The sequence below is a fragment of the Bufo gargarizans genome, chromosome 1 (assembly GCF_014858855.1).
Source record: "Bufo gargarizans isolate SCDJY-AF-19 chromosome 1, ASM1485885v1, whole genome shotgun sequence".
NCBI lineage: Eukaryota > Metazoa > Chordata > Amphibia > Anura > Bufonidae > Bufo > Bufo gargarizans.
Window position 1 is genome coordinate 491893118 of NC_058080.1, and position 26541 is coordinate 491919658.

The window sequence follows — 26541 nt, forward strand, 5'->3', positions numbered from 1 at the left end:
CAATAAGGTTCAGGTGCCTCATAAGACTTAACAATAGGGTTTGTCTAGTTTTGATAATCCTTTAAAAGAGAATGTATTGTCAGAAAGTCAGATAACACAGTATCCACCATTTGCAATAGACAATGTTTACAGCTCACCTCCCCCTCTCTGCACAATGACATCTGTATACGTCACAGAGCATAATACTGGGTTCTAAAGGTGGATTTAGACGGGGCGATTTTGCATCCGATTGTTGAGAATGAAGCGTTCGGCTGCTCGTTAAGTGAAGGAGACGGCTGCTCTTATGAGGAATCGCAAGAGCAGATCCATATAGATTCATGGTTTCTGAGCAGCAGATCGCTGTTTAGACCACACAATCTACTGCCAGAAACCAGTGGCGTAGCAAGTCCGGGTGCGATGCGTTTTTCACTGATGGTTGCTTAGAGATGTTGTTTGTAAACCTTCATTTTTTTATCACGCGCGTGAAAAACTCATCAAAACGCATTGCACCCGCGTGGAAAAAAACAAACAAACTGAGCGCAATCGCAGACAAAACTGACTGAACTTGCTTGCAAAATAGTGCGAGTTTCACTGAACGCATCCTGACCTAATCTGTATTGTTCATGTAAAAGAGGCCTAAAAGAAGAATATTGGCAGAGCTCACCAATTTTGGTGCGATTGGCTGACCATCCAATATGGTATGGCAGGTGTCATGATTCCCTCAATGGTACAGGTAAGGCTACTTTCACAATTCGCGTTTGGTGCGGATCCGTCATGGATCTGCACAGACGGATCCGCACCGATAATACAACCGCATGTATCCGTTCAGAACGGATCCGTTTGTATTATCTTTAACATTGCCAAAACAGATCCGTTCTGACACACAATGAAAGTCAATGGGGGACGGATCCGTTTTCTATTGTGCCATATTGTGTCATTGAAAACGGATCCGTCCCCATTGACTTACATCGTGTGTCAGGACGGATCCGTTTGCCTCTGCATCGTCAGGCGGACACCAAAACGCTGCAAGCAGAATGGAGACTGATCGGAGGCAAACTGATGCGTTCTGAGCGGATCCTTATCCATTCAGAATGCATTAGGGCAAAACTGATCCGTTTTGGACCGCTTGTGAGAGCCCTGAAACTGATCTCAGAAATGGAAACTAAAACGCCAGTGTGAAAGTAGCCTAAGGAAAAAGAGTCGAAACGCGTCACCTGATCTATTATTGTTCCTCCATGTGAAACAATAAAAGAACATTGCATTGATATCAGCGAGTGCCGGTCCTTTCTATAAGGATACTTGTGGGACACCGGCCCCGGAGACGCGCACCGCCATTTAACATTACGGAGTGCCGACTGATCGATTTATCGAACTCCCCTTGAGCTGTCAGCTTGATATAAACCTAGCACAGTAATGAATGTGGAGATCTCTGGATCCATGTGAGGTACAGGGCTGGTTCTAGCTTTGTTAGAAAGAGGTTGTTATGTACTATATGATGTCTGATTTACATTTTTTTACATTCGTCAGGGATAACTTCTTTAACTCTCAGATGGTCAGGGGCACATTTATCTCGGCAGTTCTTTTTATAGCTACAAGATTGTTTTTCCCCTTGTGCCTTGAGTGTTTAACATGTTTCAATTAAAAGGAAACTCTACAATGTCAAAGAAGCAGTTAAAAAGCATGTTAGCATGATCAAACCTATTAAACTTGACATACTGCCTGTTAGGGTTGATGATGGTAAGTGAAACGATCTCTTTCTTATTGATGTTTATGGCCCCCTTTTTGATAAAGGTATGGGCAATGATGAAGCTCGGTGCACTGACCACCTGATTAGCATAGTAAATAAACTGCAAGTGTCTCAAAAATAGGGCCACAGATTTCATCAAGATAGGCATCATGTTACTCAGCATGATCAAACCCTAACAGACATTATACTTGGTTTAATGGGATTGATTATGGTGACTGATATTCTTTAACCCCTCAATAGTCACATTAAAATAAAATAAAATAAAAACTCATCAAAATGTCACTTTTTTTATTGCAAATTTTTAATTCATGTCTGAAGTAAATCTACCTGGCACACAATTCAGGGGACACATGTGCATTCTTTAACCCCCTTAGTGACATGACTAATTTGAGCCTCAAGGACCAGTGACATTTTCCCTCTTTGTGTTCCAGCAGTCTTAACTTTTTTTTTTTCTTCTTCAATTTAGCTGTATGAGACCTTGTAGGACAAGTTGAAGTTTGCTACTATCTATCTATCTATCTATCTATCTATCTATCTATCTATCTATCTATCTATCCCTGCCGTGTGCCCATGTAGAGGTTTACCATGGGGTGTTTCTGTAAACTGCACAGTCAGGGTAGTAAATATGGAGGTTGCTTTTGCTGTTGACCCTTGCTGTGTTATAGGAAAAAAAATGTAAATGTTAAATTTCACCTCAATTTTCCTTTAGGCCTCTTGCACACGAACGTTGTGCATTGGGGACCGCAATTTGCGGTCCTCAATGCACAGGCCACGTCAATGCGGCGGCCGGGATGGATTGAAACCCATTCAACTTTAACGGGTCCATGATCCGTCCGCACTGCAAAAAAATAGAACAAGTCGAGATGGGTGCTACCAATTGGGGGTGTCCCTGCATAGTCTGATATTACCCAATCAGTGCTGCCAGTATCAGATTGTGCAGGGACGCAGCCTCAGGTGGTAAAACCAGCTGGATCTTCATTGCAAGAAATTCATTCATAACTTCTAGAAGCTATAATAAATGAATGGTACAATATAGAGTCATAAAAATATACACTACAGAATTGTTATTGCATGGGGCAAGTAGTTACTATAACAGACATGTCAGGTTAGGTTACCGGTCGTCTTTAAATATTTAGAGGCAAGCACTGCCGCAAAACTGGATAATGCTAGGAAGAGGGTAAATAGGTAGTGGTGCTGTTTGCTGTTTTGTGATGCATTTTTCTCGCAGGGATAGTTGTGTGGCTGGGGAACTTGGGTCAATTTCATAGGAAGCCAATTTGCCGATTTTTCTTTTTTTGAGTGTTGGAGGAAATTGGAGTACCCAGAGGAAACCCACACACCGATTTGAACCCAGGACCCATCAGTGGAAGGCATCAGTTCCAATCACTGAGCCACTGTGTTGACAGATAAAACAATGAACATATTTTTTATCATGGGCACATGGTAAATCATAACCATCCTATCTGTGTTCACAGATTTTGTTTAGCTCTGTTATTGTGGCAACCTTTTTTTTGTCTGAATATGGTATATTTGTATTCTCTAGTCCCAGAAATTTTGGATTGAAGGTATCTTCTGCAAAAGAGAATGTGCAAAGATTATACCAGCTTCCAAAGATCCACACAGGTATGTCATGTTGGAATTGGAAACCATATCATAATCATTAATGTATTTGATAATTACCCTTGCTGGCACCATGATACAGTCCTGATCAAAAGCTTAAGACCACTTGAAAAATGGCAAAAAATCATATTTTACATTGTTGGATCTTAACAAGGTTCCAAGTAGAGCTTCAACATGCAACAAGAAGAAATGGGAGTGAGACAAAACATTTTTTGAGCATTCAATTTAATGAAAACAACGAATAAACTGAAACAGGCTGTTTTTCAGCTGATCAAAAGTTTAGGACCACATGCCTTTAAAAGGCCAAATCTGTGCAAAGTTGTGGATTCATTGTAATTTCCTGTCAGGTAGTCACACGTTGTGATGGCAAAGGCAAAAAAACTCTCCCTTTTTGAACGTGGTCGGGTTGTTGAACTGCATAAGCAGGGTCTCTCACAGCGCGCCATTGCTGCTGAGGTGGGACGCAGTAAGACAGTCATTCGGAATTTCTTAAATGATCCTGAGGGTTATGGAACAAAAAAGTCAAGTGGAAGACCCCAAAAAATTTCACCAGCACTGAGCGGGAGGATCCAATTGGCTGTCCGTCAAGACACTGGACGATCCTCGACCCAAATTAGGGCCCTTACTGGTGCTGACTGCAGTCCCATAACCATCAGACGGCATCTGAGACTGAAGGGCTTCAAAAACTAAAAACGTATTCAAAGACCTCGTCTCCTTGAACGCCATAGAACTGCTCGTTTGGACTTTGCAAGAGAGCACCAAACATGGGACATTCAAAGGTGGAAGAAAGTTTTATTCTCTAATGAGAAAAAATGTAACCTTGATGGTCCTGATGGTTACCAACATTACTGGCATGACAAGCAGATCCCACCTGAGATGTTTTCTACGCGCCACAGTGGAGGGGGCGCCATAATGGACTGGGGTGCTTTTTCCTTCAGTGGAACAATGGAGCTTCAGGAAGTGCAGGGGCATCAAACGGCCGCTGGCTAAGTCCAGATGTTGCAGAGAGCATTTCTCATGACTGAGGGCCCTCATCTGTGTGGTAACGACTGGGTTTTTCAACAGGACAACACTACAGTACACAATGCCCGCAGGACAAGGGACTTCTTCCAGGAGAATAACATCACTCTTCTGGCCCATCCTGCGTGTTCCCCTGATCTAAATCCAATTGAGAACCTTTGGGGATGGATGGCAAGGGAAGTTTACAAAAATGGACAACAGTTCCAGACAGTAGATTGCCTTTGTGCGGCCGTCTTCACCACTTGGAGAAATGTTCCCACTCACCTCATGGAAATGCTTGCATCAAGCATGCCGAAACGAATTTTTGAAGTGATCAACAATAACGGCGGAGCTACTCATTACTGAGTTCATGTTTGGAAGTTGGATTTCTGTTTTGGGGGGGTTTAGTTTTTTTTTGGAGGTGTGGCCCTAAACTTTTGATCAGTTTCAGTTTATTCTTTTTTTTTTTTTTTTTTTTAATTGAATGCTCAAAAAATGTTTTGTCTCACTCCCATTTCTTCTTGTTGCATGTTGAAGCTCTGCTTGGAACCTTGTTAAGATCCAGCCATGCTAAATATGATTTTTTGCCATTTTTCAAGTGGTCTTAAACTTTTGATCAGGACTGTAGTTAAAGGGGTGTCTTTTTTTATTTTTATATTGATGACTTATCTTCAGGTTCGGTGTTTGGGTCATTTTATTATTTTCTGTTATAACATGGTTATAATGGAAAATAATTTGCATTCTTGAGACAGAATGCAAAAGAATATGGCAATTTAGGGGTTAAAAAAACCTGACACGTGGTGATCGCTGGACCTGCGATGACGTTACCACTCTCACCACGTGGTGAGTGCGGTGACGTCATCGCAGGTCCTTTTGCGGGTCCTGCTGAAAGAAGATAGAAGACACTACGGCAGCACGATCAAGTGGACGAGGTGAGTTGTTTTGGTTTTTTTACCCCTAAATTGGCATATTCTTTTGCATTCTGTCTTAAGAATGCTATTATTTTCCGCTATAACCATGTTATAACAGAAAATAATAAAATGACCCAAACACCGAACCCGAAACTGGACTTCAGTGAAAAAGTCCGGGTTTAGGTCCGGGTACCCGAACTTCGCTCATTCCTAAAGACAACCTCTTTAAATGTAAATTTGGCACTTATTTTTATGAATTAATTTTGGTCCACGTAACCATGTTTGGTCCAGAAACAGAACTCTATACCCGCTAGGAGTTGGCATAGATTTTTTGTGAAATTTCTACAAGTTTTTTGCTACAGGTAATATTACATTTGCTGGGCCTGCACAACAATTTGTGACTTTTGTAGTACAGGGGGTTGATAAATTGTTCCCTAGAAGTAGAACAAGCACTGTACTTAGGGTGCTAAAATTACTTCTCATAGTACAAGACTGAATTTCTGAACTAAGAATAGTCAGGAGAGTTTATGGCCTTTTGCATTACAAATCATTGCAGCTATTGTTTATTGCTGCTCCAATATATCTATAAAATGCATTAAAAAATATTCAAATATGCAATTATTCTACTTCTGTGTGTCTACAGCACCCATGGAAACCGATATGTCTCCACGGTTACAGACTACAAACAAATCCTATGTTGTCTGATCTTGTAGTCCTGCTCCTTTCTCTCTGCCTACTCTCCTTCTGAAATAGTAGACTAGAAGAGATCCCGGAGAGATAGACCAGAAAATACATTGAGTGGCATTTCAACCTGAGTATTTTAACTTTGATCTTTATCATTGCTGTGTATAGTATACAAATATGATTGGGGTCATTTATCAAACTGGTTTAAAGTTGAACTGGCTTAGTTTCCCCTAGCAACCAGATTCCAGATTTCATTTTTGACAGCTCCTTTGGAAAATAAAAGGTGGAAGCTGATTGGTTGCTATGGGCAACTAAGTTAGTTCTACTTTACACCAGTTCGATAAATTACCCCAGATATGCTTCAGCAAATATGTCCCCCCCTAATTGTTAATGAGGTATAGCTTGGGAGACAGGAATGATTAGAAGCTAATAATTTTACTGTCCTGCAGGATTCAGGAGACACTTAAAAGATAAATTGGCATGTATTTTTAATACTGACATGGAATTCAACCAATAGTGAGGATCAGGTATCCTCATATTCTGGTTGGTGAGGGCCCTACAATAAACAATGCATTTCTTCTGTTTCACAGTTATGTCAGAATGTTGTGTTCTTTCTCTCTACAGATGCCATGGTGGGTGCCAGGTCTGCCAGAACCTTATCAGGTGACGTGTCTTTAAGATACCCCTATCATACTTCCTGTTGCAGTGCACACGTTTTGTAGTTATGCAGTTGTCATGAGCTAACTGAGTAAGATAGGGAGGAACGAAACTTAAAGGGAACCCGTCATGCTGAAGATGGTGTCTGAGCAGCAGGCAGCATGTTATAGAGCAGGAGGAGCTGAGCAGATCCAGTGAAACTTGTGTTTCATTCATTTACATCCCTGCTCATTCTGGGCTTTGAAGTCAGGGAGGCGGTCCTATTAGTGATTGACAGCTTTTCCTCTATGACTGTGTATACAGAGATAGCGGTCAATCACTGATAGGACCTCCTCCTAGACTTCGGAGCCCAGAATAAGCAGGAATCTAAATGAATGAAATACGATTTAGGGAGAGTTCATATCACAGTTTTATTTTCCGTTCTTCTGATCTGTCAGAAGAACAGGAAAAAAACAGGATCTGTAAAAAAAAAATGAATCCTGTGCATTAGTTATGCACATTTCGCATCTGTTTGAGCCATTTCCGTCTGAGATACATTTTTCTAGATTTAAAAATAGTACTGTATGCAGGAGGATGCACTTTTTTTTTTTTTTTACATTCTGTTTTTTGTGTTCTTCTGACGGTGTTTGCAGTTATTTGCAGAGACACTTACTTTCAATTATTATACGATGTAAGGGGGTCATTTACGAACAGATATACGCCACTTTTGTGGTGTATATCTGGCACAGATTCTGTCACAAGCCACGTTTCCCTGGTCTTCCCTGGTCTAAAAAAGAGGGCATGGCGTGGGCCCGGCCCATCTCTTTATCATTTTCTATGCCTGGTTTAGGCGTAGAAAATGGTCTAAATGTAAGACAGCAAGGAAGGTGGCTTACATTTAGAATAGGTGGTGGATATGCCAAAGTTATGTGAAGGCCTGTACCCCTACATAACTTCGGTGATCCTCTGCCAACGCAGAGGCTTATTAAGACCTACGTCTAAAACGCTAGTCTTAATAAATGTGCCCCTAAGTATTAATGGATATTGTGCTTTAACTGATTTATCGTTTGGGCAGTGTTCATGGATTTGCCCAATATATTTCCTGTCAGCAAACACGGGAGTATGTTTGCCTCAGACGAGTGCTGCCAGTAGTGTACATTTAATCAGCATGGCAGAAATGAAGGCAGGTTACACAGACACTAATCCAAGCTTTATTGTCACTCTATTGTTTGAGGACTGTATAAGGAGTAGTCAGGTATTTACTTAGAATTTTATGGTTTCTTCATGTTATCCATAAAACCTAAGAGTAAATACACCATGCACAGGATATTAATCCAGTATATAGCCAGAGGTAGAATGTACTTGATATAATTAATGTACTCACTAGCCATATACAGTTTCATTTCCCTGCTAAAAATAATGTCAGGAGGTTTGGAATAAAGCAGTCAATGCTGTTAGTAAATGCTTTATAGGATTGTTCCCAGTTAGTGCCTCTTGTTCCCCGGATCGTGTGTTGGCTGCATCTCCCAGGCCGACCGTGGATCCCCTGACCCCAACTGACTGTATCATAGTAATTTATAATACAGTCAGTTCTTATTAGTGTTGAGCCGAATATTCAAATTGCAAATTTTAATCGCGAATATCGCCACTTTGAGAATTCGCAAATATTTAGAATACAGTGCTATGTATTCGCGACTAATGTTAAATATTCTAATTGCAAATTTATTGCAAATTTATCACGAATTTATCGCGAATATATTACATTGACGATTTTCGCTATCAAGTAAACAATGACTGGAGATCACAAATTCTCTAATTTGCTAATTTATGGCAAATATTCGGCCAAAAATTCACGAAATATCACAAATTCGAATATTGCTTATGCCGCTCGTCACTAGTTCTTATCTGATCAGAACACTATTCCAGAGTAGTCACATAATGACAATAGTACACAGCAATAGCCCCACCATCAGATTGACTGTATCATAAATGATAGATTAGTATAACTTGCCATTTCGTCATTTAAATCTCAGTTTTTTCCCTGATTTGGAGTCAAGAAGGCTGTCATTTTCAGTGATTGACAGCCTTCTCTGTATGACTGTGCATATAGAGATAGCTGTAATCATTGGTAGGACCACCCACTGGACTCCTAAGCCTTGAAGAATCAGAGAGTTAAAGGGGTTGTCTCACATCAAATGGCATTTATCATATAAATTTAATACAGGGCACATATGTATTGTGATTATCCATATTGCCTCCTCTGCTGGCCCTATTCATTTTTCCATCACATTATACACTGCTCGTTTCCATGGTTACGACCACCCTACAATTCAGCAGCGTTGACCATGCTTGTACACTATAGGAAAAAGCACCGCCCTATGTGAACTCCTGCGGTCTTGCCCACCAGAGAGACCGGAACTTTTTCTTATATTGTGCAAGCAGTGTATAATGTGCATAATTAGAGATGAGCGAATTTATGAAAAGTTTGATTCGGCTGATTCGCCGAATTTTACAAAAAAAAAATAACTTCGTAGAGGATCCGGCAGGCTGCTCTGTGCCAGATCAGCCTGCTGGATCTCCTAATGGTAATGCGAACAAGGCCTAACTATGAGTGTTTTTAGGTGTTGCTGTGGAAGGTTAATTGGAGACCATCCAGGGATAGATTATGACTGGCCAATATATTCTCTACCACAAGAGGTAAATGATGAGGAATGGTCGGTACAGAGGCATACAAAGATCAGCCCCACAGATGCTTTTGGCACCATCAATTTCCAAGATGGTCATCACACTTACCATGCAAAGGTACGTCATATGATATTAGTCTTTGTTTCCAAATCTCTTTGTGTAAATCTGCATGTATAACCCCCTTGCTGCAAATGGACATAGCTGTACATCCAGATTGTATGTAACTTGTTGGAATCAGACATACAGCTACGTCAGAACTGTTAACTGAGGCTGTGAGACTATAAAGTGTCACAGCACCATAGTCTCTGCTCAGGAATGGAGCCGCCACCATCTGCAGCAGGTGTCAGCTGTAACATACAGCTGATACTCTGCTGCAACAACCGACCGTTTAACCCGGCCATATAATTCCTTAGATGCTGCAGTCAGTAGCCACCCGCTGCATCCATGGAGTTAACAGAGGGAAGGGGCTCCCTCTCTCCCCCATCGGGTCTTGCCATGTTTCTAAGTCTGAGGGTCTAATCAGGCTTAGTGTCAGTGTAAAACTGATGGTACTATACTCTTCCATCCATAGAAGAGTATTGCAGAGTATAGTACAGCCATCAGCCCCACTGGATCTTCAAGATCCAAGTGGGACTTGATAAAAAAAAAAGTGTAAAAATAAAAAAAGGAAAAAGTAAATGTAAACAAAATAAAAAAAATGTAAAAATAAATAAATTGACTTTTCTTATATCCGCTCATTTAAAACTGCTTAAAAAATGAAAAAATAAATAAACTACACATAATTGGTATTGCCACATTTCATCACAAGCTGATCAAGTTACTAATCCCACATGATGAACGTTGGAAAAAAAGTTCAAAAACAAGATGAAATTGTTGTTTTTATCACCTAACCTCCCTTATTTAAAAAAAAATAATAAAAAGTGATCAAAAAGTCATATGTATCCCAAAATAATACCAATAAAAACTACAGCACGTCCTGTAAAAGATAAGACCTAACACAGTTACATTGGTGAAAAATAAAAATATTATGGATGTTAGTATATGGCAATGCAAAATATAATTTATTTTTAATTAAAAAAAGTGATTTTATGCTGCTAAAGAAGTAAAACATGGCAAAGCTATATCAATTTGGTATTGTTATAATTGTATCTACCCACAGAACAGTTATCATATATACAGCATAGAGAACCCCATAAAACATAAAAATAAAAAACACTTACTTACTTACACATACCTTACCTCCCAACAAATGGCATAAAAAGCATTCAAAAGTCATATTTACCCCAAAATGCTCAAAGCTCAGTCAACAAAAAACAAAAACAAAGTTATGACCCTTAAAAAGATTCCATGCAAATTCTATGTTACAAAATCCAGGTATGGTTCCTTCTCTTCTGGATACTGTCATGTCCCCAAACAGCAGGTTATAAACACATATATGGAGTGTTACTGTGTTCAGGAAAAAATGCATAACAAATTGTGGGGTGCATTTTCTCCTGTTACCCCTTGTGAAAATGAAACATTTGGTGCTAAAGCAACACTTTTCATTTTCAGTGTTTCCAAATGGTTTTAAATGCTTGCTGAGTCATATCGTTCATTGCACCACTCAAAAAATTCCTTGAGGGTTGTAGTTTCCAAAATGGGGTCACATTTTGGGAGTTTCCACTGTTGGTTTATCTCAAGGTCTCTTGAAATGTAACATGGTGCCCGAAAACCATTCCAGCAAACCCCGCCTTCCAAAAACAATATTGTGCGCCTTTCATTCTAAGCCCTGCCGTGTGCCCATACAGCAGTTTATGGCCACTTATGGGATGTTTCTGTAAACTGCAGAACCAGGGTAATCAATATTGAGGTTTATTTTGCTGTTAACCCCTTTCTGTGCTCCAGGAGAAAATGGATTCAAATGGAAAATCTGCACAAAAAATGACTTTTGCATTTTTCATTTTCCTTTAATTCCTCTGGAATACCTAAAAGGTTAACAAAGTTTCAAAACTCAGTTTTGAATATTTTGAGGGGTGTCATTTGGGTGGTTTCTATTATGTCAGCCCCTTAAATTGACTTCATAACTGAATTAGTCTTTAAAAAAGTAATTTTCTTCAAAATTGTATAAAATTACTTCTAAAATTCGAAGCTTTCTAACGTCCTAAAAAATTAAATGACATTTACAAAATGATGCCAACATAAAGTAGACACATGGTGAATGTAAAGGAATAACTATTTTATAAGGTATCTCTCTCTGTCTTGAAAGCAGAGAAATTCAAATTTCAAAAACTTCTCATTTTTATCTAATTTTCTATAAATTTTGTATTTATTTTTATAAATAAAGGAAAAACATATCATGTCAGATTTACCACTAACATGAAGTACAATGTGTCATAGATGTGCTATGTCAGGCTTTAGGAGAGCGGGGACAGGCAGAGGAGAGATGTTTTATGTAAGTTCCTGCTCTATACTTGCTCCGCTCTGCCAATAGTCTGCACATGACTACAGGCTATTAGCATAGAGTAGCAAGTGCAAGGGAGTCCATACTCGCATACACATCGATGTATGGGAGTATGGATTCTAAAGCGCAATAGGCACCTGAACTTAAGACACCTATTTAGCTAGGCAGGGACGTATATAAAAATCATTGGGCCCCATAGCAACAATCTGAATTGGAACCCCATGTCCTGATGCATCAGATTCGGCACTACCGTGATTTTCGTTGTTGTGCTCCAATGACCGAGCAGAATAGCGAACATCACCAGCACAGATGTGAACAAAGCCTAATATACACCTTAGCTGCTGCAGAACATCATAGTAGTGATAATAGAACTACAAGTCTCATTATGACTAGTTTAGGTCTGTTTCACACTGCCGAGAGTAGTACCAGCAAGCTGTTCCAGCTGAAAACAGTCTGCCAGAGTTCTCTGGATGCAGTGGGGACGGCAAGCATTTCAGTAACCTCTGACAATGCCGGATCCAGAGAGCTCCAGCAGGTTTTTCACTTAACATTAGTGTGCAATATATGGAGGGGTTAAAGAGGAGGGAACTACAACCCCCAGCATGTCTAGGCTGTTATTATGGAACGCAAGTTGAAATTAAAGGGAGAAGGTATAAGAGGAGAGAACTACAGCCCCCAGCTTTACCAGACTGTTATTATACAGCATCAGTTGATATTATAAGAGCAGAGAACTACAACTCCCAGTATGTCTAGATTGTTATTGTAGGGAACCAGTGAACATTACACAGAGGGGGATACAGTAGGACAAAATTATAACTCCCAGTATCCTTGAGATGGTATGAGCTCTCCCAGGACACCACTAACCCCTCCTCCAGGCACAGCACTAAGGCTCCTCCCCAGGTAGTTCACCACATTTTCCTATCCACGGCTGAGCTCTATCACCCTGCCTTGATCATATGATGATAATATCATCACAAGTCCTTCAGCTGTAAAAGTGACATCATCGCAGGTCCTTCTCCATAGCTAGCTATGGAAGTGTAAATTCAGATATATCTCAGCCCATGTAGTTACAACAGTCTGCTTGTCTTTGTATGCGTCTGATTCAGTTCCTCCTCCCCTCTCCATAGACTTGTATTGACATGTGTAATATGACCCCCCGTGGAGCTGCTCCTGTCATGGACGGGTTTAAGACATTTTTCAAAGTGAAAAGTTAGAGCATTGTCCAGTTAGAATTTGTACAGCATATAGACGCGTAAGACGTTTCGGGGTGCCACGCACCCTTTCTCAATCTTGATAAACAAAGGACATTATTATGCTATTATACATACAGGTCCTTCTAAAAAAATTAGCATATTGTGATAAAGTTCATTATTTTCTGTAATGTACTGATAAACATTAGACTTTCATATATTTTAGATTCATTACACACCAACTGAAGTAGTTCAAGCCTTTTATTGTCTTAATATTGATGATTTTGGCATACAGCTCATGAAAACCCAAATTTCCTATCTAAAAAAATTTGCATATTTCATCCGACCAATAAAAGAAAAGTGTTTTTAATACAAAAAAGTCAACCTTCAAATAATTATGTTCAGTTATGCACTCAATACTTGGTCGGGAATACTTTTGCAGAAATCACTGCTTCAATGCGGCGTAGCATGGAGGCAATCAGCCTGTGGCACTGCTGAGGTGTTATGGAGGCCCAGGATGCTTCGATAGCGGCCTTAAGCTCATCCAGAGTGTTGGGTCTTGCGTCTCTCAACTTTCTCTTCCCAATATCCCACAGATTCTCTATGGGGTTCAGGTCAGGAGAGTTGGCAGGCCAATTGAGCACAGTAATACCATGGTCAGTAAACCATTTACCAGTGGTTTTGGCACTGTGAGCAGGTGCCAGGTCGTGCTGAAAAATGAAATCTTCATCTCCATAAAGCTTTTCAGCAGATGGAAGCATAAAGTGCTCCAAAATCTCCTGATAGCTAGCTGCATTGACCCTGCCCTTGATAAAACACAGTGGACCAACACCAGCAGCTGATATGGCACCCCAGACCATCACTGACTGTGTGTACTTGACACTGGACTTCAGGCATTTTGGCATTTCCCTCTCCCCAGTCTTCCTCCAAACTCTGGCACCTTGATTTCCGAATGACATGCAACAGTCCAGTGCTGCTTCTCTGTAGCCCAGGTCAGGCGCTTCTGCCGCTGTTTCTGGTACAAAAGTGGCTTGACCTGGGGAATGCGGCACCTGTAGCCCATTTCCTGCACACGCCTGTACACGGTGGCTCTGGATGTTTCTACTCCAGACTCAGTCCACTGCTTCCGCAGGTCCCCCAAGGTCTGGAATTGGTCCTTCTCCACAATCTTCCTCAGGGTCCGGTCACCTCTTCTCGTTGTGCAGTGTTTTCTGCCACACTCTTTCCTTCCCACAGACTTCCCACTGAGGTGCCTTGACACAGCACTCTGGGAACAGCCTATTCGTTCAGAAATTTCTTTCTGTGTCTTACCCTCTTGCTTGAGGGTGTCAATGATGGCCTTCTGGACAGAAGTCAGGTCGGCAGTCTTACCCATGATTGCGGTTTTGAGTAATGAACCAGGCTGGGAGTTTTTAAAAGCCTCAGGAATCTTTTGCAGGTGTTTAGAGTTAATTAGTTGATTCAGATGATTAGGTTAATAGCTCGTTTAGAGAACCTTTTCATGATATGCTAATTTTTTGAGATAGGAATTTTGGGTTTTCATGAGCTGTATGCCAAAATCATCAATATTAAAACAATAAAAGGCTTGAACTACTTCAGTTGGTGTGTAATGAATCTAAAATATATGAAAGTCTAATGTTTATCAGTACATTACAGAAAATAATGAACTTTATCACAATATGCTAATTTTTTTAGAAGGACCTGTATTAAGTCAGAAAAAGAAAAAATGAGGAAAGAAAGATAAATCAAAATTTATTGTGGGGATAGAAAAATGTTTTATGTGAGGAGTAGTGGAGCTGTTGTTGGTATACCATGGAATTTTTTTAACATTTGCTGGGTTTTGTGGCCAACTGATAACGTGGGACAGGAAGCAGGCCCTGGCCATGGACTCCATATCAGCTGCATGGGCTGCCACCACTGCCATTACCTTGGCACTGTAAAAAGTGCTTCTCCACTAATATTGACAGCAGTCTGCCTCTAATAAAGTTGCTACAGGGCTCTTCCCTTCACACAGCCTTATATTTAAATGGTAAAATTCTGTGTGCCTGCATGTGCCATAAAGGGGAACCCGCTGTATACAGATTTACAATATATAACCCCCATTGAAGTCAATAGTCAATACAGGTTCTCCCTAGTGGTGACTGCCAGCAGCCTTTGTGGGTGACATGGGAGTGCTTAGCTCTTAGACTACTTGTTTTTTGTTCTCAGTATATAAGAATATCCTATGACACCTGTTTGGACCAACTGATGCATCTCATGATAAAGGAATGGCAAATGGAGCTTCCTAAACTAGTGATTTCCGTTCATGGAGGGATTCAGAATTTTAAGCTTCCTTCTAAAGTCAAGCAGGTCTTTGGTAAAGGTTTGGTGAAAGCTGCAGAAACTACTGGAGCATGGATCATGACAGAGGGCATTAATACAGGTATTTTATCTGATTTCTTTTGGTTTTTCTGATTAAAAAAATACAGATATTTTTATGAAATTGTATATGCATGTGCTCTGCAGTATTGCATCAAATAATAGCTGTCCATAAAATACATTAATGGATCCGATCCACCGGAGGAGATTCTAATGATGCTTAATGGTTTTTCAGTCTGGTTCATACAGTGAGCTCCTGAGTGGGGTTTATGAACATATTATTGTCCTGTTGGGAGACCTCTGTAAATTATTACATGGTCTAGATGGCCATGCACCCAACTGTAGGATTTGATGACCCTGGACACTGTGTGTTTGCTTGCAGCCCTTTAAGGATCAGAAAACAAGGGGCTAATATTTCTTCAGACAGCATTATCCTAGCCTATGGGCAGTGTTGTATTGCAAATGACTTCAAGTAAGTTGATAGTGGTGCATTTTACCATCAAATGGTTGTGGTTAGGGATGAGCAAACTTGCTGTTTGCACGTTCGGGTTCTATGCAGAAATCATAGGGCATGATAGCAAAACCTCATTGAAAGTGGCAACAAATGTACACATTTTTTATTACATTAATGCTCACTGTAATTTTATAACAAATTTTGATGGTGTTCGCTGCATTAATATTGATGCACTGTGCCAGTGTGCCAGCATGTAATTGATGTGTCTACAGGGAGTGTGCCCTGTTGATGAATCTAAGCTTAGGCTAAAAATGGCAGGTTGGACCTTTTCCAATGGTAGAGTAGCAGATTTCTTTAACGGGTTGTGTTCTTCTTGACTGTGAAGCAATGTCAATTTTACCTGACTGGGATGTCATAGAAAGTGGAACAGATGCTTCACAAATATGGCTCGCAGTCTGAACACAATATTTTTCAGGGCCCGCTGACCATCACTCACTGCATGATAAAAATCTGGCTGCCTGGACCCACCACTTCATGGGAGCTCAGTACATTAGAAATTTGTACAGCTGCCATTCAGCTCAATAGAAACGGTAAAATTTTGATGGACTGAGCCCCCGCCGTGGTGGCTTCAGGAAAGTGCTATGGCTCTATGTCGGGAAGGGAGGGGAGTTAACAAATTGCCCCTTTTCTCACCAAGGATAGCACCTGGTTAGCCTGTATGGTATGTACACTACAGGTTCTCCAGGAATAATGAGATTTTGCCAAGTGCCAGCAGCCTGCCTCTCTGAACACTTAGCTGCTCCGGTCGTCAGCGCTGCTTCCGTTGTCTCCATGTTTTGGTTCCTGCAGTGTTGATATCTGGAACAGCATGGGAATGGCCACATGCTCTTCTGCAGCACATCACCACTGAAGTCAGTCATTGGCTGCAGAGCATGCGACCATGTGACCATGCCCACGCTGTGCGGGATGTCAGCACTGGGCGGACCAGAGCATGAAGACAATGGACCAGAGCGGCAGGGAGCAGGTAAGTCTGAATCTCCTATTCATTGAGGCAAGCTGCTGGCACTTGACAAAATCTCATTTTTCCCAGAGAACCCCTTTAGCTACCTCCTGTCTTTTCAGTTCTCACATATACAGCTCTGACTGGTCTTGTTCAACCTTTTGAGAGAAAGATCATAAAAATAATAATACAATAAAATATAAAATTGCACACCAATCATTGTAACCCAAGAGCACAGAATAGGCATGTAGTAAATTAAAATGAAGCAGTATACACTTACCTAAAGAATTATTAGGAACACCTGTTCTATTTCTCATTAATGCGATTTATCTAGTCAACCAATCACATGGCAGTTGCTTCAATGCATGTAGGGTTGTGGTCCTGGTCAAGACAATCTCCTGAACTCCAAACTGAATGTCAGAATGGGAAAGAAAGGTGATTTAAGCAATTTTGAGCGTGGCATGGTTGTTGGTGCCAGACGGGCCGATCTGAGTATTTCACAATCTGCTCAGTTACTGGGATTTTCACGCACAACCATTTCTAGGGTTTACAAAGAATGGTGTGAAAAGGGAAAAATATCCAGTATGCGGCAGTCCTGTGGGCGAAAATGCCTTGTTGATGCTAGAGGTCAGAGGAGAATGGGCCGACTGATTCAAGCTGATAGAAGAGCAACGTTGACTGAAATAACCACTCGTTACAACCGAGGTATGCAGCAAAGCAATTGTGAAGCCACAACACGCACAACCTTGAGGCGGATGGGCTACAACAGCAGAAGACCCCACCGGGTACCACTCATCTCCACTACAAATAGGAAAAAGAGGCTACAATTTGCACGAGATATTCAAATGGTAGAGTCTGAATTTGGCGTAAACAGAATGAGAACATGTATCCATCATGCCTTGTTACCACTGTGCAGGCTGGTGGTGGTGGTGTAATGGTGTGGGGGATGTTTTCTGGGCACACTTTAGGCCACTTAGTGCCAATTGGCCATTGTTTAAATGCCACGGGCTACCTGAGCATTGTTTCTGACCATGTCCATCCCTTCATGACCACCATGTACCCATCCTCTGATGGCTACTTCCCGCAGGATAATGCACCATGTCACAAAGCTTGAATCATTTCAAATTGGTTTCTTGAACATGACAATGAGTTTACTGTACTAAAATGGCCCCCACAGTCACCAGATCTCAACCCAATAGAGCATCTTTGGGATGTGGTGGAACGGGAGCTTCGTGCCCTGGATGTGCATCCCTCAAATCTCCATCAACTGCAAGATGCTATCCTATCAATATGGGCCAACATTTCAAAAGAATGCTATCAGCACCTTGATGAATCAATGCCACGTAGAATTAAGGCAGTTCTGAAGGCAAAAGGGGGTCCAACACCGTATTAGTATGGTGTTCCTAATAATTCTTTAGGTGAGTGTATACAGTGACAAACACAAATACAGTCTATTTTAGGGTACTCCTATGTGATTACCAGAACAATACCGGTTTTAGGATGAATTGTTAAAACCAAACAACATAATTATATCCGGGTTTACAAAGTGCCAGTGTCTCCTGGGGAGCTGTGTATGGAAAACATAGTACGTAGATTTGTTATATTAATATAACCGTCAAATAATATAAAAGACCTCATAGGATAGATAGTCATGAGCCTCCACCCTCTCCTCACTTGTTATAACCCTGTTCTGCAAACATGATGTCAGTCATCAAATAAACAATCAATGTACCAAGTGCATTGTGGAAGGTAAGTGAAGCCTTTCTGCCTATGTTACTGATTATACAGAAGAGCATTAAATCCGATGATTTGTTGTTTTTAGCCATGGCGTTGATAGATAAGTGTCACTGGTATACTTCTAGATATTTGCTTTAAAAACAGAAAGTCTCTAAGAAACTTTGTTACAAAGGGCTTTCCCAATCCTAACTGTGTTGTTATTGAAATTGCATCAGAGTCGGCATCGCATTGGCATATGGAGGTTGGGCCCTGATAATAATTTCCTCTGCCAGGCCCAAGGAACACCAGTTCCACTCTGATCATAGTTTATTGCCATCCACACCATAAATAGTATAAAGTAGGGGCATAAGGGAGAGAGTGTGGGTGCGCACAGAAAAAATGGTCTTTAGATAATTCATGTCACTATTATTATTTATGAATAGTCACATATGACTGCACGTGGCTACTAATAAGAGGTTATGTTATGGGTCACTATTAGGGATGAGCTAAGTGAGCTTCGGATCCAAGATCTAAAGTCACTTCACTCCAAAATGTGTTTTAATTAGTGTTGGGAACGAATATTCGAATAGTGAATTTTAATCACAAATATCGCCACTTCAAGAATTTGCGGAGATTTTGAATATGGTGCTATATATTCGTATTCGTGAATATTCTAGATTTTCTTTCATCTGAACCCATGATCCCTCCCTGCTTCTTGCTTGTGGGCCAATGAGAAGGCTGCAATGTCTTTGTCAGAGCTTAGCAACCAATAGGAAAGTTGCCTACCCCTCACTATATAAGAACCTCCCCAGCAGACGTTTTGCAGATCTGAAAAAGAGACAGCAGTGTTATTGCTGTGCACTGTGCTTTCCTGTGTCATTACATTAGATAGATAGTTAGATAGCTTATATATATATATAAAAGCTATTACAGATAGTCAGTGTAGGTTAGATAGTGATATAGTGTAGCTGATAGGTTCCAGTGCAGGGTGTTAGGTAGTGTGATAGGAATTACTGTTTCTCTGCTGTCCATACATACATGCTACAGACATAGTGCTGTGATGTCACAACAATACTTAGTGCACCAATCAGTAATATCTACTCAGACCTGATAAAATGTGAAGTTGCACGTATTGCGCCAAAATATGCGCATCATTAATTTCCAATTTGTGCAGTCGCGAATATATTTAAGCACTCTATCTGCATATAAAGCTATTGTAATGTTCTGCCGTGCCAACCATTTTCTCCAGTCTCAGGAAACTTCTAGCAGCTTGAAAAATGTAGCAAAAGTGACCCACGCCTGTATTGCGCGAGAAATACGCGCATATTACATTGCCGATTTTCGCAATCAAGAAAATAATGGCGAATTCTTGAATTCTCGAATTTATGACAGATATTCGCCCAAATATTCGGGAAGTATCACGACTTGGAATATTTCACATGCCACTCGTCACTAGTTTTAATGCTTTATCGAGATCTGTCTCCGTACAACATTAAAATGTATGCACTCTGGTGAATTGAAGGGAGTTTCATCGAAATCTCGCGGGACTTTGGTGAATAACTTCAGGATTTAATTTTTGAACTTGAAAACCATTTTAAACTAGGTTACGAACTCGGCTTCACTAGCAAGGTACCAATCGTACTGAAGCAGACTTCAGATACCTGTTAATAATTAATAATGTTACCTTACATGCTGCTACAGCAAATTTACTTATAAAAGTAATTGTAAAATATAGTATGGGAGATTTACTAATCAAAATGCAACAAATAACTGGCGTTACATGCTTTGCACGACTTTAAAATAAAAGGGGTTGCCTGAACCTTTTTTTTTTTTTAGTTCACTGGCATACAACACTAATTCAATGCCAGGTTCAGCATAGAATAAAGAAATTGTCAGGATTTCTCCAGTCATATACCGTAATTTTCTCCCTATAAGACGCACTCCCCCCCCCCCCCCCCCAAAAGTGGGGGGGAAATGGCAGTGCGTCCTATGGGGCGAATGCTGAAATTTTTCTATCGCTAACGCTAATATATCACCGGCTGTGATGCTGCACAGCGCAGCGATGTATCAGTGGGGAGGGAGGAGGAGCTCTTACACCGGGCCCCGCCACTTACAGCAGTATCTAAACAGTAATCATTAACCTCGAGTAACTCGAATGCTATATGTGTCATCAACAGATCCCCCCCCATAACAGTGTCCCCCACTACACCGGGCCCCACCGCTCACAGCAGTATACATATCTAAACAGTAATCCTTAAAGGGTTTCTACCACCAGAAATACCGTTATGTAGCTGACTGACATTAGCGATGCGCTAATGTCAGCCCTACATAACAGTATTTTTCTGACATTTGTCCCTGCAGCCGTTTTTGTAAAATAACCACTTTTATAATATGCTAATGGCCCTCAAGGTGCTATGTGGGTGTAAAATCAGCACCTAGAGGCTCCGTCTACTCACACTTTATCCCGCCCAGGTCCCCTGTTCTGCCCGCCCCGCTTCTCTTGATTGATGTCACTGTTCCCTGCATCGCAGACGAAATCTCGCGCCTGCGCCGTTCACTATTGTATTCGGCGCAGGCGCAGTGAGTGAATCATGCGCTCCTGGTGCCGGATTCCTCATTGTGCCTGTGCCGACTACGTCACAGTGAGGAAGCGGGCATCAGGAGAGCGGCCTTCACTCGCTGCACCTGCGCAGAATACAGGAGTGAACTGCGCAGGCGCGGGATTTCGTCTGCGATGCAGGGAACAGTGACATCAATCAAAAGGAGCGGGGCGGGCAGAACAGGGGACCTGGGCGGGATAAAGCGTGAGTAGACGGAGCCTCTAGGTGCTGATTTTACGCCCACATAGCACCTTGAGGCTCGTTAGCATATTATAAAAGTGGTTATTTTACAAAAACGGCTGCAGGGACAAATGTCAGAAACATACTGTTATGTAGGGCTGACATTAGCGCATCGCTAATGTCAGTCAGCTACATAACGGTATTTCTGGTGGTAGAAACCCTTTAAGGATTACTGTTTAGATATGTATACTGCTGTGAGCGGTGGGGCCCGGTGTAGTGGGGGACACTGTTATGGGGGGGATCTGTGGATGACACATATAGCATAAGATGCTATATAGTGTCATCCACAGATCCCCCCCCCTTCCCCCCCCCCCGTTGTAGAAATTTTAATATTAGAAATCTGCTCTCCAATGTCTGTGTAAGGAAAGGTAAAAATCTCAACCGCAGTCAGCCAAATGTGTTTTCATGTTAAATTCTGCTGAGCAACTGCCCATCCTCCACAATCTGCTCACCTTTTATTTAGTCATAGTAACAATAGAAAAGGGGCTGGCCCATCACCCGACCACTTACTTCATGTAACAAGGATACAGGAAGTGATGACACAGGAAGATGAGAAAGTTCAGGTACTTTTCAAAGGACAGGGGAGGGCATCAACGTGGCTGGACAGTGCAATGCACATACTCCATCCCTGTATAAGGAAGGATGTGTCATGTCCACTGTCTGATCAGCCAGGCGGCCGCCCATCCCCCATCACTGTCAGCACGGACCACATTCAATACTACTCAAAGTGACCAGTATCTAGTGAAGATCATTCTACTGGTTCTTATAGGTTTGAGATTATCTGCGAGACATTGCTACGGCTATTGTCAGTAAACGGTACGAGTATACCGACAAGGCAGATATGCATGTCTTAAAAGCAGATATGTATCCAGAAAGGGATAACGAAGCCGCAGCAGAGGTATAATATGTATCTCTTGTTATAATGTGTATAGAAATTTTAAGGGAAGAAGCCCAGTGCATTGCACTTAGTGCTCACAAACCGGCAAACACCCCCCTACACACTGAGAACACGTCTCCAAGCCCATGAGAAGGTTTTCATACTGACTGTTTTACCACTGGTCCCGATTCAACCCAAGTACCCTCTAGAGCGTTCTTCGGTTAAATCCAACACAGGGAGACAGATGACAATCTATAAAAACACACACACATCCTAAGATAAAATGTCTGCATAATAAAATTTCCACAACACCCCATAGCATGGTCATCCACAGATCCCCCTCCCCATAACAGTATCATCCAAAGATCCCCCTCCTCATAACAGTGTCATCCACAGATCCTCCTCCACATAACAGTGCCACCCCCCTCCCCATAACAGTGTCATCCACAGATCTTCCCCATAACAGTGCCATCCACAGATCCCCCCCTCCATAACAGTGCCATCCACAGATCCCCCCCTCCATAACAGTGCCATCCACAGATCCCCCCCCTCCATAACAGTGCCATCCACAGACCCCCCCCCCTCCATAACAGTGCCATCCACAGATCCCCCCAATAACAGTGCCATCCACAGATCCCCCCAATAACAGTGCCATCCACAGATCCCCCATAACGGTGTCATCCTCAGACCTTTAGTTCAAAACCCACCAAAAGCACACCTTTTGGTTCAAATTTTTTTTTATGTTCCTCCTTAAAAACCTAGGTGCGTCTAATGGGCAGGTGCGTCTTATAGGACAAACAATACGGTAATAACGTGCTTGTTGGGCTAAACTAACATTGGCTTATGAAAAGGGCAAGGTTAACTCTACTTTATTCTTACTCCAAATGATAATTGATCATTCAATAAAAAGGAATAATTATTTTTCTTTTAATAAAAGGCAGGGACGCTTTTAGAATAATTGAAAATAGGTATACTTACTGTCCTGAATCCCCTCCTTTCCAGTCCTGGTGCTATGTGCACCCCTGCCAGGCTTTGTTTTCCTGACTGCAGTGGTGATATGCTTGTATACTGAAAGGTACTGCTGCAACCAATCACTGGCCTCAGTGGTCTCGCACTGCATACTGCTGAAGCCAGTGATTGTCTGCAGTGGTCACATGCAATATATGGAAATGGTGAGTACAGTACAATAATAACGTCACTTCCTTAAAAGAAAAAAAAAACCTTCTTGATGTGTTTTAGACACATTTAGATAAACACTCCCTTTTTGAATTGTCCAAAAAGGGAGTGTGGTTAGTGGGAAAGGGGTGTGACCTACTGGAAAAAGGTGTGTCTTAGGATGCAGCAACATGTGCCAACATTTTGGCATAAAGAGCCAACTAATTGGTGACAGTCTAAAGATGCACCAAATTTATCATCCAGCATTAGCTAATTTCTTAAATCGGGCACATTTTTAAAATGAATCTTTAATCTAAATTAACACTACTATACTGATTAAATTAACCTCCTCAAAAAGGTTTATCATTTTTACCCACAAACAGATTTAATTTGTTTGACTGGGTAAAAGATTTACATCTTTTTATATGTAAGTTAAAGTGGAGGAAATTTTTCATCACACATGACAGAGCGCAGTGTGTGTCCATGGGTATTGAGATGGAAGATCTCCCTGATGTCCAGCTGCTGGCTGAGCTATGGGAGGAGGGTAATAATAGCCCCGGAGAGGGTTCATTTACTAAATTGAAATCACCATTCTCCAAAAATCCTCCCATCGGAGATCACACACCATGTGACACCTTTCTTAAGGTGGTCACAGACCAATTGAGGCAATTGGAGGGACATAGAACTGGTCATAATAACCTAACACATGCGGAGATGGAAGCAGTGAGAGCTCTAGAGTCAGATTCCTCAATTGTAATAAAACCCTCAGACAAAGGAGGAAATATTGTGATTCTAGACTACCAACAGTACACCGACATGTGTTTGACCATTTTGAGGGACAGACAATGTTATACAATCCTCCCATGTAACCCAATGACCTCATATTGGAAAGAGTTGAAGGCGATCTGGTCACAGGCTCTAGAAGCTAAGTTGATAACCAAATCAGAGTTCGAGTTTTTTACTCCCTAAGTATCCACAAAAAGCCTGTTTTTATGGCCTCCCAAAAATCCACAAGGGGCTAAATCCGCTTAAGGGGAGACTAATTGTTTCAGGCACGAATAGCCTGTCATATCGCATTAGCACCTATGTGGATCAGGTTTTAAGGCCTTTCGTCACTGCCTTGCCCTCATACGCTAGGGATTCTATGGATGTCATCAAACGTATTGATGGCATGCAGATCGAAGATGATATGATACTAGCAAGCCTGGATGTAGAGGCATTGTATAACTCTATACCTGACGATAGGGGATGTGAGGCAGTGGCCGATGTCTTAGGTGAACGGGACACTCATCTCCAATCTACCAATGCGTTTGTGCTCCAATTAATTACATTTATTTTGGAAGACAACACATTTTTGTTTGACAATAAGTTCTACCATCAGATAAAGGGTGTGGCCATGGGAAGCCCATGTGCCCCTACTTTTACCAATATATATCTGGGCAGATGGGAAAGGGAAATTGTCACTGGTGATGAGTTTAGGGATGAAGCATTGTCAATTGTAATGTGGATAAGATACATCAACAAATAATAATAATTGGGGCCTATTCTTTACATGGGAAACCAACCCATCGAGTATTACATTTCTTAACCTTACCATCTTTGAGAGAGGATGGCACCTTAAGCACGCGGTTGTTCCGGAAAAATACCACCATGAACAGTCTGCTAAGCTGGCAGAGTTGTCACCCGCCGGCCTTGAAACGCGGGATCCCTAAGGGTCAGTATTTGCGTCTGAGGTGCAACTGCTCGATGATGCAGGATTTCTGGATGGCGGCGGCAGTTTTACAAGAAAGATTCAGATGTCTGGGGCACCCTAGGAGGGTCCTTAATCAGGCATACCAACATGCCCTCAGTTGCGAAAGGACTTCATTACTTGACCCGCGGCAATTGAGTGAGACATCGGAACAGATCCGCATCATCAGTAATTTTGATGATTCCCATGTAGAAGTAAGGGAGATATTGTCCCACATCTGGGTCTGCACCTAAGATGGCCCAGAATTGTGACATCTGGTTGGTGAGAATCCAGCGATTACATATCGCCGTGGCCTTAATACAGTACTGATCAAAAGTTTAAGACCACTTGAAAAATGGCAAAAAATCATATTTAGCATGGCTGAATCTTAACAAGGTTCCAAGTAGAGCTTCAACATGCAACAAGAAGAAATGGGAGTGAGACAAACACTTTTTGAGCATTCAATTTAATGAAAACAACGAATAAACTGAAACAGGCTATTTTTCAGCTGAAAAGTTTAGGACCACACCTCCAAAAAAAAACTAAACCCCCCCAAAACAGAAATCAAACTTCCAATCATGAACTCAGTAATGAGTAGCTCCGCCGTTATTGTTTATCACTTCAAAAAAAATTTAAGATTTAAAATGTTTATATAAATTGTTTATATGTTTATATAAAAAAATAAAAATTTTTTTTTTTCTAACTGCTGTTAAGGCTACTTTCACACTAGCGTTTTTCTTTTCCGGCGCTGAGTTCCGTCCTAGGGGCTCAAATCCGGAAAAGAACTGATCAGTTTTATCCTAATGCATTCTGAATGGAGAGTCTGTCCCTCAGGATGCATCAGGATGTCTTCTGTTCAGTCTTTTTGACTGATCAGGCTTTTCAGAAAAACGTAGCATGCAGTATTATTACCTCCGGCCAAAAATCCTGAACACTTTGACTGAACGCCGGATCAGGCTTTTTTCCCATTGACTTGCATTAACGCCGGATCCGGCGCTGTGTGTTCAGTCAAAACGGATCCGGCTTTTGCATGTTAAACCCGAAAAATAGGAAAAAAAAAGTTAAAGTCCATAAAATGGCGGATCCGTTTTTTCCAATGCATTTTTCCATTGTGATCGAAAGCCTGATCAGGATTCAAATGTAATCAGTTTTCACACGTTTTTACGGATCCGGCGGGCAGTTCCGGTGTCGGAATTGAACGCCGGATTCAAACAACGCTAGTGTGAAAGTAGCCTAAGAACAATTCAGGCAAAATAGCCGCCCCCATAATGATGTTCAGGAAATAGAATAAAAAATCTGCAAACAGAAAATAAAAACAGATTAGAAAAAAGGATGTTTGCTACTATCTGGTTTTAACTGGCAGATACATTTTTGGCTTCACATTTCCTTAAAGTATTTTCATAGTATGCCTGGATTCAGATTATTGCAGGTAGAAGAATTTAAGGCTGATTAGTTAGCATATTCAATTTGTGCATTATGTTTTTAAAGTCAGATTTAGTTGGAATGTTTTTTGGAGTTCAC

General features: G+C 41.3%; 1 protein-coding gene across 3 annotated transcripts in view; it reads left to right on the forward strand.

The window, feature by feature from the left end:
• Positions 1 to 26541, forward strand: part of TRPM6 (transient receptor potential cation channel subfamily M member 6) — a 220812-nt gene that overhangs the window by 25833 nt on the left and 168438 nt on the right. For all 3 annotated transcript variants that reach the window (XM_044287801.1, XM_044287808.1, XM_044287816.1), the window contains exons 2-5: positions 3270 to 3349; positions 6565 to 6603; positions 9198 to 9378; positions 15100 to 15313. In XM_044287801.1, coding sequence (XP_044143736.1) covers positions 3270 to 3349; positions 6565 to 6603; positions 9198 to 9378; positions 15100 to 15313 — 514 coding nt within the window. The remainder of the gene's footprint in view (positions 1 to 3269; positions 3350 to 6564; positions 6604 to 9197; positions 9379 to 15099; positions 15314 to 26541) is intronic.